Genomic DNA, 18,508 nt, shown 5'->3' with positions numbered 1-18,508 from the left:
CCGCCATCTTGCGACGGGCGCGCTCCCGCCGGCGCCGCCCGCACGCGTCCCCACAGCGCGCGTGCGCGTGCCGGCCCAGCCCATTTCGGCCCGCCCTTCGCCCTCTGACCCCACGGGCCCCGCCCCGGAGCCCACGCGGTCTGTTAGCTGCCGGAAGTGGCGGCGAGGGTCCGGGCGGTCCGGGAGCATGGCTGGCGCGCGGGGCGAGGGGCGTGCGGTGGCGGCGGCGACAGTGACGCGGCCCGGAAAGCGGCCGCCGGAGCCGGAGCCGGAGCTGGAGCTGGAGGAGGTGACCGCGGAGTGCGCGAGCGGGACGTGGTGGCGCGGCTGGGCCGCACGTGGCGGCTCCGGGGGGCCAGCGCCGGGGAGCAGGGCACATGAGTGCGAGGAGGCGGGTCGCCGGCTCTTTGCTGGCGGTGGCCTCGTGGGGCGTCCTGGGCAGGGGCTCCCGCAGTGTGGTTGGAGAAGTGTGGACCGGAGCGAACTAGCAAGAGGGGCTGGCATCGTGAGCGTGGCCTCCCTAGCGCTTTGAATTGTGGTTCCTGCATTAAAGAGGTTTGAGCCTGTTAGTACGTTACTGATACGTCGGGTACGTTGTAAAAGGACACGAGGATAGGAAGGCAGTGCCTGCTGTATTGGCCACATCCTTTTTTAACTGCGCTCAAAACCACTCCTGCTATGTAGCGGAATCCCAGCTGGGTTTGTGGTGTCATCAGCCCTCCAAAGCTTGTCCAGCCGCGTCTCCTTAAGGGGGCACTCCATGTTGCTGGATTGTCAGGCAGCCCCTTCACCCTGACCAGTTCTGCTGCTCTCCCGCCAGCAGGCATTTTGGGCACCAGGCTCGCCTGCTTCCATCACTCAGCTCTGTGCCCTCAGCAGCCATTTGTGTTTGTGCCCAAGCCATTTGTGCCATTTTTATTTGCTGTTGTAATTGTGTAGCTTACTAAGCATTGAAGATAGTGTGTATCAGAGTCATTTCTGTGGAAGTTCAGTTGAGTGCTGCCAAATAATTGGTGAGTGCAGGCTTTCCTGTTAGCTGAGAGAATTAATAGCTATTAAAAAGCAGAAATCTAGGGTTCTCCATTCAAATAAGTGCTTGCTGAAAGTCTGTAAGTTCTTGTTTTCCCTCTCTAAGTGCATGGGTCTTGTGAACTTAGGGATTGGGTGGTGTCTGGTCAGCAGACCTCTGCTCAGAGGAAGCTCTGGTCCTACCCCATGGGGTGGCGAACCAAAACACTTGGTTTTAAGTAAAGTTTGCATCATTTTTATGTCTCTTCAACCAGTCTTTACAATTTACTGATAAATTGTCAGTCCCAATCTGGTTGGATAGAGTCCTCTTCTGGCGGGGAAAGCACCTCAGGTTGTGGTCCTCTGCCTGTCCCAGACCCCACCCCGGTGCCCTGGTAGCTCTGGAGATGTGAAAGCCAGAGCTCCAGGGCGTGGCTTTTGGGCGTGGAGGGTGGAGGGCTGGTGCGGGCGATGTGATGGTAATTGAGCTCCTTGGAAAGTCCTTCTCTTATGGCACTCTGACTGAATGTCTCCTCCAAGCACAGGAGGCCTGCTGGCGGTGGAGGTGGGTGGTGAGGGAGGCCCGGGTTGGGTGGATGGTGTCGGTGGAGCTGGGGGCTGTGGCCTGTGGGCTGTGGCCATGGGGCGGCTGTATAGGCTGTGGGTCAGCGCCAGGCGCCTGGTGGGTGGGCTGGGGTCATCAGTGCCATGCCGCTGGCAGCCCTCTCTCCTCAGCGCGCCGGCCCCCAGCCACATGCTTGGCAGTGATCCTGGCCTCAGCGACAGCGACAGTGAGGAGAGTGTGTTCTCAGGCCTGGAAGAGTCCGGCAGTGACAGCACTGAGGACGACGCTGCCTCAGAGGAGGAGGGGGCGGGCACCAGCAAGCAGCGCGGCAGGATGGACCGGAGCCCTGGGCAGCAGGTGGGTGAGCCAGGAGTCTCCCGAGGGCGCCCCACACCCCAGATGATCACGGCCAAGATAGTGCCTGCCTGGTATCAGGCTCTCTGAGGGCCCCTAGCACCGATCCCTCCCGCTCCGCGGACCCAGGGCCACCTCCCTCCTCCTTTGGGCACAGCAAGGGTGGGGCAGGACGCTGCTTGGAGCCGAGGAGTCCTGAGCTCTAGAGCACAGTCTTGTGCTTTGTCCACAGGAATCCTGATAGTACGTCTCCTGGGTCTCAGGCTGCCTGCTAGACTTAGCTGTCAGCTGGCTTCCTCGGGGCAAAGCCCGAGGTGGAATTTCTGTGCGTGACCTAAGGTGGGCCCCTCCTCCGCCTCCTTGACAAACAGTGACATCTTCGAGTGGCACCATTTGGGAGAGGAGGTGTCCCCATCCGCTCCCTTCACTCTCCCGGTGACCGCAGTTCATGGCTGGATGGTCTTGCCTCTGTGACAGCTCTATCGTGCTCTGCGTTAGCCTGCTCCTCGCATCCTGAAGCCAATGCAGGGCTGCTTGCCTATGAAACCTTCCCACCACAAGGGCCCTTCGCTGGCTCAGGGCCCTCTTGAGGGTCTGCTGACCATCTTCCCCTGTCACAGTCTGTGGCCGCCCTGTGTCACGAGGCCCTGCTGTGGGACCTCACACAGCCTCGGCAGGGAGCGTCCCCACCCCACAGCTTTAGGATCCACGTGGCGGCGACGCTCCGGTGGCCACCAGCCCCTCCGCCGAGCAGCCTAACTCTGGAATGGCAGCCTCGAGCTCCTGTGGTGCTGGCCACAGCCACGGCCCTGGTGCGGTTTAGACGACGTGTGGACTTAAATGACTTGCCCCACCCCCCCCGCCACCCTCTCCGCCAGTTCTTAGCGGGGCTCCTGGCTGGTGTTTCACCAGCTCCGCTCACTGCGCCCTCAGCGACCCTTAGCCGGACGCATCGCCTGCAACTTTGTCTCGAGGCTTCTGCTGTTTCCTGCTAAGGATGGGGGGCAGCCCCTGTGATGTTCAGGGGTGTGCTGGGGAGATGTCAAGGACCTGCGTGCAGGCCGGCGAGGGGCCCCGGCTGGGAGTGTGCTTCTTCAGGCCTCCGCCTGGAGCGGAAAATGCCTGACCCAGACGCTAAGCTGGGGACAAAGGTGGCCAGTGGCTGACACAGGAGGGAGCCCATTCTCTCTCTCCCGACAAGAGTTCTATGGTGGAAGGGTCACTCTTCCAGGGAGCCCTGCTTCCTGATTCTGTGGGTTCCAGGTGTGCAGGCTGTGGGCCATGTGAAGCAGGAAGCCTCCCCATCCTTACCCTCACCTTTGATGCGTCCTCTGCCAGCCTGCCCTGCACTTCATGTCCGCTGGCCCCACTCCCCTCCTGCACCCGGCCCCACCCTCCCGTCTCCACCTTGGGCCTAGCCCCTCCCATGCACCCGGCCTCGCTCCACACCCCCAGCAGTGCTTGGGGGCACTTTGGGCAGCTTCTCTGTCAGGAGAGATGTCTGGCTTTTGTCGTGGAGCGTATCACGTGCTTTTTGCCATTCTTTCCTGGTCATGCTTGTTTAGATCTGTTTTTTCCTACTTCTTGTGTTTGGTCTTGTCCTTTTTATAACACTGCGTGGGTTTTCTCCTATTTTTTTTTCTTTTTCATACATAAGTTCCCATTTCTATTAGTTTGGTCTGCTTGCCACATTCAAGAATGTAACAAAAGACTCACTAAGGTTGTCCAACGTGGAATTCCCATTTCCTAGTTAACTTACAATGAGTTCTGCCCAAACTATCTGTGCCTGGAGCTTAGGAGCTTACTGCAAACCCTTGGGCAGGAGGCGCTCTCCTGGGAGCAGTGGGCAGGGTCTGGTGCCTAGGGAGGGAGCAGGCCATGTTACTCCATGTCCCAGGTTGCTTAGTGAGGCCGCCTGAGGCAAGGCACTCTGGGCCTGTCCCAGAGAACCTCAGCACAACCCAGAGGCTGGAGCGGGGGCCCCGGTGGGGGAGCTGTGCCTGGCCCAGCATCAGACTGTTGTTTCTGGTGATGAGAGTTCAGGCGGAGAGTGATGGTGTCAGTCTGGGGTGACGTGATGAGTGGGTTTGAGGGGTCCCACGGCACCCCTCAGTTGCTCAGAGGCATGTCAACTTCTCCTGTGCTCCCTAGAGCTCTGGTAGCTTTGCCCTCAGAGGCTTAACATGTCCTAGTTAGGGGTCCAGGTGGGGTGACCTGTGTGGGACTCTCACGTGCAGCAGGGCAACTCTTCATAGCAGTCCTGGTGAGAACCTGCTGTGGAGGGCAGCAAGAGGGGTGGGCAGAGCAGCCCACCTAAGACCCCCACTGTGGGCTGCTCCCCTGGGGCTTGTCCCCCAGATCGGGGTGGGAGCACACAGACGCTGCCTCTCGTCCGGAAGAAACTCAAACCTTTGTAACCGAAGTTAAAAATCGCCTCAGCCGTGCGAGGCTGCAGCCCCTCCCAGGAGAGGCCTGTCGTGGTCGCCTGGCCCCCTTGGCTGAGACACTTGCCTTCAGAACCTCACTTCCCTCTGATCTTGCTTGCAGGCCCCCAGCCATCCACGTGGGCCCATCAGGGCACCCACACCACGTGGCCTTGAGCCTGTCTGGGGGCGGGTGTGGCTCTGGGCAGACTCCACCATCTGGTGCCTGCGTCTGAGGATGTGGGGGGCCGGGGCTGGACCGTGTGAGGAAGAGGAGGAAGGGTACGCTGGGGCGCCCCCGGGTCTCCAGGCTTTGGAGGGCTGCGGGTGCTTGGTCGGCCTGGTCCCGGCCCTGCCGGGCCCTGCATCACGGCTGCCCCCTGGCGGCGGGCGGCGGCCTTGCCGGCGCCTCTGGAGAGAGGCTGTCCCACGCCCTGAGCAGGGCCCTCTCCGGTGGCTCTGGCAGGAGCCCGGAGCCCCGCCGCTGGGTGTCGCCTACCCCCCACCCCCCACCGCCGCTGAGCCCCCACCCGTGTCTGGCTCCAGACAGCACTGGGGCTGCCACGCCTGTGGTTGCTGCCAGGGCTCGGGACCGCGGCCTGTGGTGCGGGGCCCCCGGGGCCTGAGCGGCTGGAGCAGGGTGGCCCACGAGGGTCCTAGTGGCCGCGGGCTGGCCTCAGGGTCTCGAGGAGACGCACAGCGGCTCCCCGCCTGCTCCCTGCAGGGTCCTCCCGGCCCAGGCCCTGGCAGGTATGTCCTCTGGATGCTCTGGGCAGGGTGGGCGGGGAGCTCAGGGCGGGCTGGCCCCTGTGCCCCCTCCCCGTAGGCCGCCCGCCCGGCAGGGCTGACCCACTTTCAGCGGGCAGGGCTCCCGCAGCGCACAGCCTGGGGAGCAAGGGTGGGAGAGACGTGGAAACCGAATCTCGCCTTTTCCTGGCCTGGAAAAAAACTTACTCTCACAGCCTCTTCACACGGAGGGAGAAGCTGGCGGGCGGGAGGAAAAGCTGCTGGGCGGCTTCTGGCTCCGGCCCGGGCAGGGGAGCGGGGCTCCTGCTCCCGACGCTTTACTGCCCCTGGAGGGGGGCGGCGGGGGGGGGGGGGTGCGGATACAGGCTGTTTTCCCCATCAGTCTCAGTTCCGGTACACCCGATTCCCACCCCGCCGGGGGAGGATCTGTTTTCCAGGTTGGGGTGTCAGTGCCCAGTGGCACCCACTCACTGGCCTGGTGGGCGGGGTCAGCCTGGGGCCAGTCCTCCCAGTGCTCTGAGGGTGTGGGTACCTGTCCAGGCGCTCGACCAGCTGGGCTGAATGTGCCCTCCTCAGGCTGAGGGTCTGACTCTAGGCTGGGCCGAGGTGGCCCCTGTGCTGGTGGCCGACATTGAGAGCCTGGCCTCCTCTGGATGGACTGACCCAGTTGGGGGTGACCCCGGCCTTTATCTGTTGCTGCCAAGAGGCCACCCTTGCTTTGTCCTCTGACCCCAGGCTGGCTCTGGGCTCAGCTGGGCCTTTGAGCCAGGAGACTTGCAACTGTTTTTTTTCGTTATGGGGTGCAGGGGTGGCTCACCTGATGTCAGCCCCTCTCTGGGGTCTCCCCCCTGAGCTTGGATATCGCGATGACCTTTGACAGAGGCTCACCCTGGGTGGAAACCCCCTCCCCAAGAGACCCACTTAGATTGGGGCTGTCCATATTCTTTTCCTGGCAGTGGGACCAGGTCAGAGCTGCTTAGAGATTGCGGTGCGGGACCTCGGCCCCAGTGTGGGCAGGAGGGGCAGGGTGCCCTGGCCCACAGTCTGCCCTGGGTTCTGAAGTAACCTCCCTCCCTCTCTTCCCTTCCCAGGCCAGGACCCCCTGCCCGCGGACGGAGGTGGCAAGTGTGCCGGGTGAGGGCGAGTATGCGGAGGACAGCTCCGACGAGGAGGTAGGCTGGGCCACAGCTGCCCCCTTGCAGGGTGGGCTGTGGCCACCGTGAGGCCCGAGTGGGCGTCCTGGCGTGGCCCCAGGCCTGTCTGGAAGAGCAGTTTCAGGGTCGGGGACACATGACTGCAGGAGTGTGTGTGTCATCGTGGGCAGGGCAGCTGGGCGCAGCGCGGCCACCCTGTGCCCATGTCCTGGCTCTGGGCTGTGGGGGCGCCGCTGGCAGGCGGAGGGCACCGCATCTTCTGTGGGGGCTGTGCTTCCGTTCCGGGTGGACGTGGACAGGCCTCCCCCAACAGCCAGCCTATGCTGTCCCCCAGGTGGGGGTGGGGGTGGGGGGCAGGCCCTGCCCGGCCCGGCCGGCGTCTGTTCTCTGCCCCCTCCTACCGGGTGTCCTGGAGGCCCGGCTGCCGTGGCCCTGGGTGCATCTGGTCCTCCTGGTTTACGTCTCACGGGGAAAGCCTGCTGACAGGCTGGGGTGCCCCGTCTGGCCAGAGGTGGCTGCGACTTGGCTGCCCGGGGCTGCCCATGGGCTCTTGGGGGGTCTGAGGCTCAGGGGCTCCCCGCTGGAGGTGACGGGTGCTCCCCTGCCCACCCCTCACTGGTGTGTCCCTGCTCCCCAGGGGGCGGGGCCTGAGGCCCCTCTGCCCCCTGCCCTGGCGTGAGCCTCCTTGGGCTGCAGGGCCTGCAGAGACTGCGGTCCCCACCCCTAGCAGCTCTTCCTGCTGCCTGTCAGGGGCTGTCCCGGCTGGGGAGACACGCGCCCCCTCCCCTGCACGGCTTCTACCCCCATCCTCCGCTCTTTTGGCAGCGGCTGCAGGAGCCTTGGCCGCCCGCCCGATCCAGTCTCTGTGCGTTCAGAGAACAGAGACAAAACAAAATAAATTGGTTTCCTGGCCGGAGCAGCGGGCGCACTCAGTGAAGGGGGGCCATGCAGCACAGCTCCCGGCCTGTCTCCCCCTCCCAGGGGCTCTGGCTGTCGGCAGCCACATCCTGTCGGCTACTTTTTTATATTCGGTATTTTGAGAAATCGATGATGATTGTAAATGGAGTGCAGAGGCCGGGGGAGGGGCTTCGGGCCGCCCGCGGGGAGGTGCTCCTCCTGGCCTGCCCCGTTCTGGAGCCGCTGCGGGGGCTGGGGGGGCCGCTTCCTCTGGCGATGACTATCCCATATGTGGGCCTGAGTGACAGCAAGAGCCGGCTTCTGCCAGTGCAGCCGGCCACGGCCCAAAGGGCGGCAGGGCCAGGCCGGCCTGGCTAAGGCTCTCCTCCCTGAGAAGTGCCCCCCACCCCATCACGGCGTCTCTGCAGGGTGGGCTTCAGGAAGAGGCTTGGGAGGCTGGGGTGGCGAGAGCTCAGGAGGGGCGCAGGGACCCTGACCCTGGGCTCTGGATGGCATCTGTGAGGGCCCACAGCCCCAGAACATCGGTCGTGGGGTGTCGGGCAGCCCCTTCTCCGCAGCATCCTTGGAGGTGGTCCGTGGTGCCAGGACCCCACTCTGGCCCTGGCCGGCCTCCAGCAGTGGGCGGGGGTGTCCGGACAAGGTGTTCCTGGGGGAGGGCCTGAGGGGTGGCAGTGCCTGGTCTCTTCCCCGGGCCTTGTCTGAACTTACGGCCTGGGCTGGGGGACCCTCGGGCTTCTAGGTGCTGTGACTGTTGGCTTCTGCTGGGCCTAGCTTTGGGGTCCCCTGCCCTGGGCGCTGGCCGGTGAGTGAGGGTTCCCCTTCTCAGCTGGACACCCACATCCTGCGTCCTAGCTCGGCCTCGACGGTGCCATCCTCCCGGTTCTCACCCTGGGCAGCGCCTGGCCGCACAGCCAGCTTGGCGGGGGTCCCTGCGGACCCGAGTGGGAGAGCCCCGCCCCCACCCGCCCGCGCCCCTCCCCCACAGACGTGATCTCATCCGGCCGCCCAGGGCCGGTGCGGCGGCCCTCGCAGGCGGTCCCGGCTCCAGCCTGGGAGAAACTGAGGCCGGGGGGCGGCGGGCTGAGAGCGCTGGCGGCGGGCGGCCCCCTCCGCTCTCCCGCAGGCGCCGCTGACGGCTTCCCGCTACCGAGCGGCAGCAGCCTCGCTAGGCCCGCCCCGGCGCGGCGCTCGGCGCACTCGCTGCTGGCGGCGCGGCGGCGGCTCGGGTTTCGAGCTGTTGTGCAGAGCGTGCCTCTCAGCTCGGCTGGGCCTCGTGGGCTGCCGGCCTCCCTGGCCACCCCCTCCCCCGCGACTGGGCTCCGGCCGCCCCTGCGGTCTCCCCGCCTCCTCGCCTGAGAGGGGCCTGGGGCTCGGGGCCTTGCAGGTGGCCTTGCTGGGTGGGTGTGGTGGCCGTGACCTCAGGGTGCCCCGGGTCCCTCTGCCAAGCACCACCTCTGAGCCAGGCCCGCCATGTTCTGGTGTGCGGGGTGCCCTCCTCCCTCCAGGACCAGCCGCCGGGGAATGGTCTCTGGTCAGGAGACGGCGCTCCCCTGGGGGGGGTGGGGCGCCTTCAGAGCCCACCCTTCTCTGGCCTGGGTAAATGGGCGATAGAGGCCCGGCCTGCCATGTGCCCACCGGGAGCCAGTTTCCTGGGCGGCAGGAGCCCAAGCTGGGGCCCCGTGCGGGCTGGAGGCATGGCTCCAGGAGCTGGGGGCTGGCAGGCAGGTGTCGGGGGGGCAAGTCCTGTCTGAAAGGTGGTTGACGGCCTGGCTGCGGAGTGGGGCATAGGCGGGGCTGGCGCTGGAGGCTCTGGGTGAGTTCCCGCAATGGGATCTTGGAGGTGGCCGCAGCATCGTGGGACTCAGAGTGGGCGTTTGGCACTTTGCGGGGTCTGTGCCTGTCTCCTGCGGCCCAAGGTGTTTCTGGGAGCCGCCGCCCCACGTGGGGACGCCCACGCTCCCTGGGTAACGGAGGGGCTGGGGGTGTCTTGGGTATCTGAGGACCCGGGAGCAGGGGGCCTCCCCCCAGCCCGGGACCCTTGGTGGAGGCAGACTTGCTTCTTTGACCTTCAGCAGCCCTGAGGCACTGATAGGGGCCAAGGAGTGGGCCCGGAGGGTCCCGGAGCCCAGACGTGTCCAAAGGTTCAGCACCGGGCCTGGCTGGCAGCGCTTCTGTGAGGATCATACGCAGCAGGGGAGGTTTGGAAGGGGGGCTCCGAGTCTGCGTTCCCAGCGCCCCCACCCCCACGGTACAGCGGGCGGGCTCCTCTCAGCCGAGCCCTGCGGGGCTGCTCTGCTGGCTTCGGGCCTTCGGGACCTGGCCTTCTGCCTTGGGGCTGTAGCCCAGGGCTCCTCGTGTGGGCACCTTGTGGAGGTCCAGCGGCAGCAGGTGGCCTGGGGCACGCGGCCGGGCGCCCCCGCCACAGAGGGCGCTTCGCGGGAGGCGGGGGAGCGGAGGGAACACTGCCGGCATTGTAATCGGAGCGGGGCAAGGGGAAGAGCGCGCCAGAGTGAGGGCGGCTGACCCCGCGCTCCCGGGGGACAGGTGGGAGAGGCGAACGAGGAGAGAGTGAAGGATTCCAGAGGTGGGCCGGCTTCCTCTCCCTCAGACAGACACGGGAGGGAGGCGGGCAGCGGGCCAGCGCCGTACCTGCAGTTCCAATCTGCGGTCCTGACAGCTGCAGCCACTTTGGGGAGGGGGAGGGGGAGGGGGCTCTTCGAGAACGGAAAAATCCCAGCCGACACATCAGCGGTGGCCGCGGGTGTCCGGAGCTGCTGGGGGCGGGGCACCGCATGGATGCGCGTCCGTGTCCCCCCTCCCCACTCCCCGGAGAGTGTGGGCCGGGGTGTCTGGGCCCTGGAGGGGTCGGCGGGCGCGGCCCCCGTGGGGTCACATGTGCTTCCTGGCAGCCGCAGGTGCTGTGCAGGGTGGGGGTGGACCGGTCCAGGGTGGGTCACGTGGTGCCGCCAGCAGCTCATTCCCCGGGCTGGGGACAGGGAGCTGACAGCCTGGCTCTGACGGCCATCGGCGCGTTTCCAGGCCTGCTTGGCCTCAGGAGCGGCTGCTGGCCCAGGGTGCGGGCCGTGCCCTCTTTTCCCACTGCTGCACGGGGCACGCGTGGGGCGCCGGGTCCTGGGCAGGGAGTGGGGCCCGGCTGCTGCAATGGATGGCTGAGTGGACTCGCGCCCGCTGGGGCTCGGCCGGCCCACCACCCCCTGTCTGGTTTGAATTTCTGGAGCGGCGGAGGGTGACGGTGTGCTCCTCCCCGCCCCCGCCCCTCCTCTCCTGCTGGCGGGCCAGGCCCTCGGCCTCTGCTGCTACCGGTGCAGCTCAGGGAGCAACCGGGCCCACTGCCCAGGCCTGAGGCTGGCCAAGCTGCAGCCGCTGTCGAGTCCCAGGCCCGGCAGCTGAGGGCCTGGCCGCACGTCCTGTGCCAGGACCTGCTGTCCCTGGGGACCGTCCCAGCGGCCTGTCCTCTCCTACTGACTTGGCACCCCCGAGACACCTTCCAGCCTCACCCTTCCTGTCCTTGTGCTCTGGGGGGAGTCCCCTGTGCCCACCCCCACCTTTGTGCGGGGCATGCTTCCCACCCCTCCCCCCTCTGCCCAGCACCGGTCTGGTGACTCTGGCTGTGTGGTGGGCACCTGTCTGTCGTCTGTGGGGGGATCTGTGAGGGGGTCTGGGCTCACCCGGCCCAGGTATGCGTGGGTGAGGTGGGTGGTTGAGCGCAGGCAGGCCCCCCAGACTGTCCCCACAGGACTGCTGGTGCCCAGTGGAGCAGGAGCATCAAGCTTGGAGGCCCTCGGGGGCGCCCTTCCCAGGTCGGTTCTCCAAGTGTCTTCAGTGCCCAGGAGCAGAAGAGGTATCTTTCTCAGCTCCCCACGTTCTGCCTGAGAGTCCTGGCTCTCTAGGCAGGCGGGGGCGGGGGGCTTCTGCAGTGACCGAGCGTGCCCTCTCCCCCTCCTGCGGCCAGCTGTAGGCTCCTGCAGGATTAAGGAAAGGAAATTTGGGGTTGGGTTTCTCTCTGAGTGGAACCTGCCGTTGTGACTTTTTATCCTGTTATATTTCTATCAGATTGGACACAGCCCCCCCCCCCCCCCCTTAATGACTCTGGCTTTGAGAATTTCCTCCAAAATTACACCACTGCTTCCTGCTTCTTGGTCCTCTGGAGCCTGTCTGTTAAGAGGAGGGGGCAGCTCTGGGCCTGCCCTGTTGGGGTGCCCATGTGGGCCTCGGCACCTGGCCTCTCCTGGGGCCCGGGGTTGGCCCCTGGCACTCTCAGCCCGGCTGGCGGAAGTCAGGCTGCTGGCCAGCCTGGGGGGGTTGCCACACGGCGCTACCCCCAACTTGCTTCTCTGCTGTGTCTGTGAGCTCACGCCACTAAGTCGTAATTGTTACTTGCAAGACTTTAATGGTTAGCCAGCTATGCTCAGCTCCGAGAGGCCTGAATTGCCTTCCTTACAGGCAGGTGGGGCCTTCGGGTTAGCTGGGTGAGCGGCCAGGGTCTTCTGTTGTGGGCAGGGCCAGGGCGGGCACCTGGAGTACACACAGGCACCTGGTTCACACCCTCAGGCCTGCACAGCCTGGGGGCTCCTTCTGCCAGACAGTGCCCCCCCCCCCCCACTTCCTGGGGCTCTGCGGGCAGGGGCTGAGGTGCCGCGGCCCAGGAGACCAGCACGTGGCACGCTGCACACACTGCCCTCTCTTTCGGGGCACCCAGACCCCTGGTGGCCCTTGGAGCAGGGGTGGGGCGGGAGTGCTCCCCCCCCAAGTGCGGGGGGCTGTCGTCTTTCCTCGCCCTCTCCTCTCACTAGTCTCCAGACCCCATGCCGCAGTTCCCTGGCAGCAGGGGCTGACCCTGAGCCCTGCAAAGTGGGGGCTTTCCCTAGGAACCAGGGGCCTTGGCCCAGGGCAGCCAGGACGTGAACAGACCACAGCCCTGAGGGTGGGAGTGTGGGCTCGGGCTCTGCTCAGGACCGGTTCTGGCCGCTCCAGAGGACAGCGTATATCTGCGTTTGGAAGATACTGTTTTGTTTTTAATTATACAAAATTTCCAGACTTTATATTATCATATCAAAGACACAGAATGCTAGCACATAGTAGCCAGAGGAGAACCAGGTAGCGAGCCCGCACGGAAAGCTCCAGTGGGGCCAGGCAAGTGCTGGGGCGGCCGCGCATCCCGCCGCCTGTCTGTCCATCAGCCCCACTCGCAGCTGGGGCCGGGCGGGCCTGGGGGCGCCCTCAGCGAGGCCTGTGCCTGAGTCAGGTCTGGGGCTCTCTGCGGATGGCCCGACATCGCCTCTAACTCCGGATCGCCGTCTTTCTGTCTCGGTCCTTGCTCTGCGGAGGGGAGGGCAGTGTCAGGGCCCAAGCGGAGGCCAGCGCCAGCCTGCGCCTCTGGACTTCCCCATGGGGTGCGCTGAAAGCACCCCCCTTCCACGCTCACTCCGGCTTCCCCGAGCAGTTTGGGGAGGAGAGTGCGCTGCTGCACAGCCGAAATTGTAAAATTAAATCTCCCAGATGTTCAGGCCCCAGGAGCTCACGCGTGCTGTCTGGAGAGGAAATGGGGATTGGGGAGAGCCGCGCCGTATTTTCTCCCTGCTCACCCTGCTCTTCCGGTGCCACCACGCGCAGCAGGCGCCGTAAATCAGAGCCGGCCAGCGTCTCCCGCAGCAGGGCCCTCTCCCCCAGCCCCCAAGTCTCCTGCCAGCAGATCCCACAGCTACAGTGGCGTCTGAGTGGGCAGCTGAGTCCAGGGAGGGCAGGCAGGTGCCCAGTAAGCCTTAGGCCACTGGTAGAGCAAGTGGACCCCAGCGGGATTGCCTCACTGCCCCCAAGTCCCCTTCCCCTGATGGCAGGGTGGGTGGCCAGAGTTGCCTGATCAACCCTGGTGTGGCCCCCTAGCTTCTTCCCCATTGGTGCGGGTCCTGCCTTGGTCTCTTTCCTCTCTGTCCCCATGGGAGCCTGTGTCCTGGGGACCCACCCGCTCTGGCCGGGCCCTCCTCGTCTTCTCTCTCCCTGGACCTGGGGCTGCGGGCGTCACAGGCGCTGCTCGGGGCTCTGCCTGCTTCTGGCCCCGCCCTCTCTGCCCGGCAGGTGTGGGCTGCAGGGATGGTTTGGAGGTGGGGGCCGCCCCATCCTTCTAGCCTCCCTTTCCGTGGACACCTCGCGGGCAACACTCACCAACTTTCTCTGGTTGCTGAGGCAGAAGGTGCAGATCTGTTTGGGCTGGGCGTTCTCGCTGTCACGGGCGGGGGGTGGGGGCGGCGGGGGCGGGGGGCTGCCGGCACGCGATGCGTGGAAGAAGGCGGGCCCTGAGTGGCAGGGCTGCCCGTCGCCGCAGGCCTCGCCCACCAGCAGCACGTTGCCCAGGTGCGAGATGTAGCTGGAGGCCAGGCGCAGGGTCTCGATCTTGGAGAGCTTGCGGTCAGCGGGTTCGGTGGGGATGAGCGTGCGTAGCGCGGTGAAAGCCGTGTTCACGCTGTTGGTGCGGTCCCGCTCCCGCGCGTTCGCTGTGTGCCGCTGCCGGGGCTCGCGGCCCGGCCGCCCTCCAGGCCCCAGGCCGCTGCCCCCCGCCCGCCGGCCCCCGGCCCGTCTCCGGGCGCCCTGGAGGCCACAGCGCGCCGCGTGCACGCGGCAGGGTTTCTCGTCTGAACCCGAGCTCTCGCTGCCTCGGTCCTCGTCCTCCGACATCGGGCTCACTTCAGGGTACAGGTAGCGGCCGGGCGGCGCCGAACGCAGCATTGCGAAGGACCTGGGGCCGGTGGCCGCCGTCAGCTCCGTCGCGCGCCGCACATGCCGCCGCCACTGCCGCCCGGGCCAGGGGCACGCGGGTCTCCGGGCTCCCGCGGTGGCGGCTGCGGCGCAGAGCGCACGTGTGCGTCCCGGGCTGGAGCGGGGCCGCGGGCTGAGCCTTTATAGCTGCGGCGGCCCCTCCCCCCGCGCCGGCCCGCCCTCCTCCCCGCCTCCCAGCCCCTGGAGGCCGCTTGGAGCAGGGGCCCTCCGTCCCTCTGCCTTCTCGCGCCATGGTGAAGGGGCTTGGAGCATCCTGCTGTCTTTGCGGGGTGGGGAGACTGGGCGCTCCTCCAGGGGGTGCGGGGCGCTGCTGCCTCCCCTCCTCCCTCTTAGCAGGGGGCGGGAGGGAGGGTCAAGCAGGACCCGTGACCCCAGCCTTCTCACTTGGCATGACCGCCTTAACCCAGATGCCCTGGCCCCAGCGCCTGGCCACACCCTGTCTGTCTCTCCCTCTCATGTACACTTGGGCCTTCTGTGCCCAAAAGAGGGCACAGAGGCGCTCTGAGGGGCTGGAGTCCAGCCCCGGCCCCCTCAACGGCCCCCTCAGGTTTTCATGGGACTCACCTGATGGCGCAGCCTGTCTTTCTTGCACCTGCCCCTCCTGGCACCACCCTCCAGGTCTGGCTCCTGCCTGCACTCCTGCCTGGAGAACCCCCCACCCGCACCCTGTTCCCCTGCTGAATGCCCCATGGGTCTTCTCTTGGCCCCCCACGTCTGTCCAGTCCAGGGCTGGCTGTGTGGACTTGGGGAGCACAGGAGGACGGGCATTCCCAGCAGTGGGCAGGGACCTGGGCACACCTGGAGGAGGGTGAGCGGGGAGGACTCAGGTCAGCAGGCTGGGGGCTAGGCAGGTGAAGAGGGGCCACGGCCAGAGGGTCCTGTCCCTGTCGGGGTTCCCAGGTTGCCTGCCATGCAGTCTCATCTGGGCCCCTCCTCCTGTGGCTACTGTTGCAGGAAGCGGCCGCCTGGGCAGCAGTCTCCGCACTGGGTGGAGGGAGGGTGGCGGCTGGCAGGGGCCTCGACCAGGAATGTGTGTCCAGGAATGTGACTGCTCTGCCCACTGAGGGTGGGGTGGGGGCAGGGCTGGGAGGCTGGGGGAGCCCCTGAAAGTGTGCCGGGCTCAGTGCAGTGGACTTTCTCTCCTGTTGGAGTGGGCTGGTGGGGTCTTCCCTGAGTCCCTGCCTGTGGCTACCCAGTTTTGCCTAAGGCCCCAGCCAGGGGAGGGAGCCCACGGGCGATGAGGTCACCCTTGCCTGTGGCTGCCCAGAGCCCTGGCCAAGGAATCCAGGGGGGAGGCTCTGGGGTTGGCACCACTTCAGTGGAAAATGTGAAGGTACAGCTCCGGCGCCTCCGAGGGTCTGGGGGGGTGGGGGGGACAGTGCTGGCTGCCCTGCCACGTCACACCCCGGGGAGAAGCTAAAGTTAGGGTGCCTGGGTGCTGCTTCTGCAGCCTGGAGGCCAGCCTCTTTGCTCTTCCTTTCCCTTTCCTGGCCTGTGTCTTCTGAGGGGCTTGGAGGGAGGGGTGGGCATGGTGGGTGTCTGCTGCTGACTCGCGGGCCTCCTGCCCCAGGACATCCGGAACACGGTGGGCAATGTGCCCTTGGAGTGGTACGATGACTTTCCCCATGTGGGCTACGACCTGGACGGCCGGCGCATCTATAAGCCCCTGCGCACCCGGGACGAGCTAGACCAGTTTCTGGACCAGATGGACGACCCTGACTACTGGTGGGTGGGCGCGGGGCGGAGCCTGTGGGCGGGGCAGGCCTGCGGGGCGGGGCCTGGGCCTGGGCTCTGACTGGGTCCCCCCAGGCGCACGGTGCGGGACCGGATGACGGGACACAGGGTGCGGCTGACGGATGAGCAGGTGGCCCTGGTGCAGCGGCTGCAGAGGGGCCAGTTTGGGGACGTGAGCTTCGATCCCTACGAGGTAGGCAGCAGCTGCTGGCCCTGGGGTTGGGGCACCTGCAGGGCCCAGGCCCACCCTCCTCTGCTCTCCCCCCAGCCAGCTGTGGACTTCTTCAGTGGGGACCTAATGATCCACCCAGTGACCAACCGGCCTGCAGACAAGCGCAGCTTCATCCCTTCCCTGGTGGAGAAGGAGAAGGTGGGTGTGGGCCATCCCCGGGGCGCGCCTGCCAGCCCTGCCCCAACCCTCCTCACCGGCCGTCTCTGCAGGTCTCCCGCATGGTGCACGCCATCAAGATGGGCTGGATCCAGCCTCGCCGGCCTCGGGACCACACTCCCAGCTTCTACGACCTGTGGGCTCAGGAGGATCCCAATGCGGTGCTGGGTCGCCATAAGATGCATGTTCCTGCTCCCAAGCTGGCCCTGCCCGGCCACTCAGAGTCCTACAACCCGCCTCCCGAGTACCTGCCCAGTGAGGAGGAGGTGGGCCTGGTGCACGGTGGAGTCTGGGCTGGCCCCTGGCCTGGCCCTGGCTCCTGGCTCACTCCCGCCTCCACAGCGCCTGGCCTGGGAGCAGCAGGAGCCTGATGAGAGGAAGCTCGGCTTCTTACCGCGCAGGTTCCCGAGCCTGCGGGCCGTGCCTGCCTACGGCCGCTTCATCCAGGAGCGCTTCGAGCGCTGCCTGGACCTCTACCTGTGCCCACGGCAGCGCAAGATGAGGGTACGCCGTGGCGCCCAGGCAGGGGCGGGGAGTGGGGATGGGCGCAGCTGACCCTGTGTCCTCTTCTCAGGTGAACGTGGACCCTGAAGACCTCATCCCCAAGCTGCCCCGGCCACGGGACCTGCAGCCTTTCCCCACGTGCCAGGCCTTGGTGAGCAGACAGGGCGGGTGGTGGGGAGCAAAGGCCTCTGAGTGTCTGGCCTTAACCGCCCTGCCCTTTCTCTGCAGGTCTACAGGGGCCATAACGATCTTGTCCGCTGCCTCAGCGTCTCCCCAGATGGCCAGTGGTTGGCATCAGGTAGGCGCGGGTGGGGCAGCTTCGCGGTGGGGGCGGGGTGAGCTGGCCTGGAGGGCCAGGTACTGAGGGCCTGTTTGCGTGTCCAGGTTCAGATGATGGCTCGGTGCGACTCTGGGAGGTTGCCACTGCCCGCTGCATGAAGACCGTGCCCGTGGGCGGTGTGGTGAAGAGTGTCGCATGGAACCCTCACCCCACCGTCTGCCTGGTGGCCGTGGCAGTGTGAGTGAGGCCCGGGGGGCGCGGGGTGGGGGTGGGGGGACAGATCCATGTCTGAGAACCTCCATCTGGCTCTGACTGCAGGGAGGACGCGGTGCTGCTGCTGAACCCGGCCTTGGGGGACCGGCTGGTGGTGGGCAGCACGGACCAACTGCTGAGCACCTTCACCCCACCCCTGGAGGCCGCCTCACAGCCGGCGCTCTGGCTGGAAGCCTCCGAGGAGGAGCGCCAGGGCGGCCTGCGCCTGCGCATCCACCACGGGAAGGTGGGCGGGGCCCAGGCGGAGGGCGGGGCCCAGGCGGAGGGCGGGGCCCAGGCGGAGGGCGGGGCCCAGAGGAGGGGCCGCATCTAACCCAACCTCATCTCCCTGTAGCCAGTGACGCAGGTGACCTGGCACGGGCGCGGGGACTACCTGGCCGTCGTGCTGGCCACTCCGGGCCACACCCAGGTGCTGATCCACCAGCTGAGCCGGCGCCGCAGCCAGAGCCCCTTCCGCCGCAGCCATGGCCAGGTGCAGGGTGTAGCCTTCCACCCCACGCGGCCCTTCCTGCTCGTGGCTTCCCAGCGCTGCATCCGCCTTTACCACCTGCTGCGCCAGGAGCTCACCAAAAAGCTGATGCCCAACTGCAAGTGGGTGTCTAGCCTGGCGGTGCACCCAGCAGGTAAGGGGGTGTCCTGGTGGGGGGGGTGGCACTTGGAAGGCCACCAAATCCCCACCACCGAATCTGCCCCCAGGTGACAACGTCATCTGCGGCAGCTATGACAGCAAGCTCGTGTGGTTTGACATGGATCTCTCCACCAAGCCGTACAGAGTGCTAAGGTGAGATGCTGGTGGGCGACCGGTCGCTTCCTGCCCCGACGCCTGCCTCACTGAACCTGGTTCCCCCCGCTCCAGGCATCACAAGAAGGCCCTCCGGGCCGTGGCTTTCCACCCCCGGTACCCGCTCTTTGCGTCTGGCTCCGATGACGGCAGTGTCATCGTCTGCCACGGGATGGTGTACAAGTGAGTGCCAACGCCCCCGCCTGCCCGTGCCCCGTGGGGACGGTTCCGCTCACGTCCTGAGTCTCTCCTTCCCCCACAGCGACCTGCTGCAGAACCCGCTGCTGGTGCCCGTGAAGGTGCTCAAGGGGCACGCCCTGACCAGAGACCTGGGGGTGCTCGACGTGGCCTTCCACCCCACCCAGCCTTGGGTCTTCTCCTCTGGGGCTGACGGCACTCTCCGCCTCTTCACTTAGACGCCCTGCTTCCGGGGCGGGGCGGTGGGGGTGGGCAACACGTGTGCGCAATACAGAAATTTCTCCTGCTGAGTAACCTTCTTGAGTCAGCTTCCTAACGGGGAGGGGGCTGGGGGCTGCTGGCCTGCCCACAAGACAGGTCACATCACCACGTCACCTGCTGAGCAG

General features: G+C 66.3%; 2 protein-coding genes across 2 annotated transcripts; one reads left to right on the top strand and one right to left on the bottom strand.

Moving 5' to 3' along the window:
• Positions 1-145: 145 nt before the first annotated feature.
• Positions 146-18,492, top strand: BOP1 (BOP1 ribosomal biogenesis factor). Its single transcript, XM_065903531.1, has 16 exons — positions 146-289; positions 1,730-1,930; positions 6,189-6,269; positions 15,535-15,689; positions 15,774-15,891; positions 15,967-16,068; positions 16,140-16,352; positions 16,429-16,590; positions 16,661-16,741; positions 16,819-16,888; positions 16,975-17,107; positions 17,189-17,369; positions 17,478-17,766; positions 17,840-17,924; positions 18,000-18,107; positions 18,187-18,492. The coding sequence occupies exons 1-16, from the start codon at positions 188-190 to the stop codon at positions 18,338-18,340; spliced, it is 2,235 nt and encodes a 744-aa protein (XP_065759603.1). The 5' UTR covers positions 146-187; the 3' UTR covers positions 18,341-18,492.
• SCX (scleraxis bHLH transcription factor) lies at positions 11,978-14,059 on the bottom strand. The gene is made up of 2 exons (XM_065903001.1): positions 13,353-14,059; positions 11,978-12,509 (listed from the first exon to the last, which is right to left on the bottom strand). The coding sequence occupies exons 1-2, from the start codon at positions 13,911-13,913 to the stop codon at positions 12,471-12,473; spliced, it is 600 nt and encodes a 199-aa protein (XP_065759073.1). The 5' UTR covers positions 13,914-14,059; the 3' UTR covers positions 11,978-12,470.
• Positions 18,493-18,508: the final 16 nt, after the last annotated feature.

Source organism: Muntiacus reevesi, chromosome 12 (assembly GCF_963930625.1).
Source record: "Muntiacus reevesi chromosome 12, mMunRee1.1, whole genome shotgun sequence".
NCBI lineage: Eukaryota > Metazoa > Chordata > Mammalia > Artiodactyla > Cervidae > Muntiacus > Muntiacus reevesi.
Note: the sequence above shows the minus strand (reverse complement) of the source record. Positions and strands in the feature narration are given on the sequence as shown.

Coding starts and splice junctions, on each gene's coding strand:
- SCX (XM_065903001.1), bottom strand. CDS start 13,913: ATGCTGCGTTCGGCGCCGCCCGGCCGCTACCTGTACCCTGAAGTGAGC. Junction 12,510..13,352: donor TCAGCAACCAGAGAAAGTTG/GTGAGTGTTGCC, acceptor TCCCCTCCGCAG/AGCAAGGACCGAGACAGAAA.
- BOP1 (XM_065903531.1), top strand. CDS start 188: ATGGCTGGCGCGCGGGGCGAGGGGCGTGCGGTGGCGGCGGCGACAGTG. Junction 290..1,729: donor CGGAGCTGGAGCTGGAGGAG/GTGACCGCGGAG, acceptor TGCCGCTGGCAG/CCCTCTCTCCTCAGCGCGCC. Junction 18,108..18,186: donor TGCCACGGGATGGTGTACAA/GTGAGTGCCAAC, acceptor CTTCCCCCACAG/CGACCTGCTGCAGAACCCGC.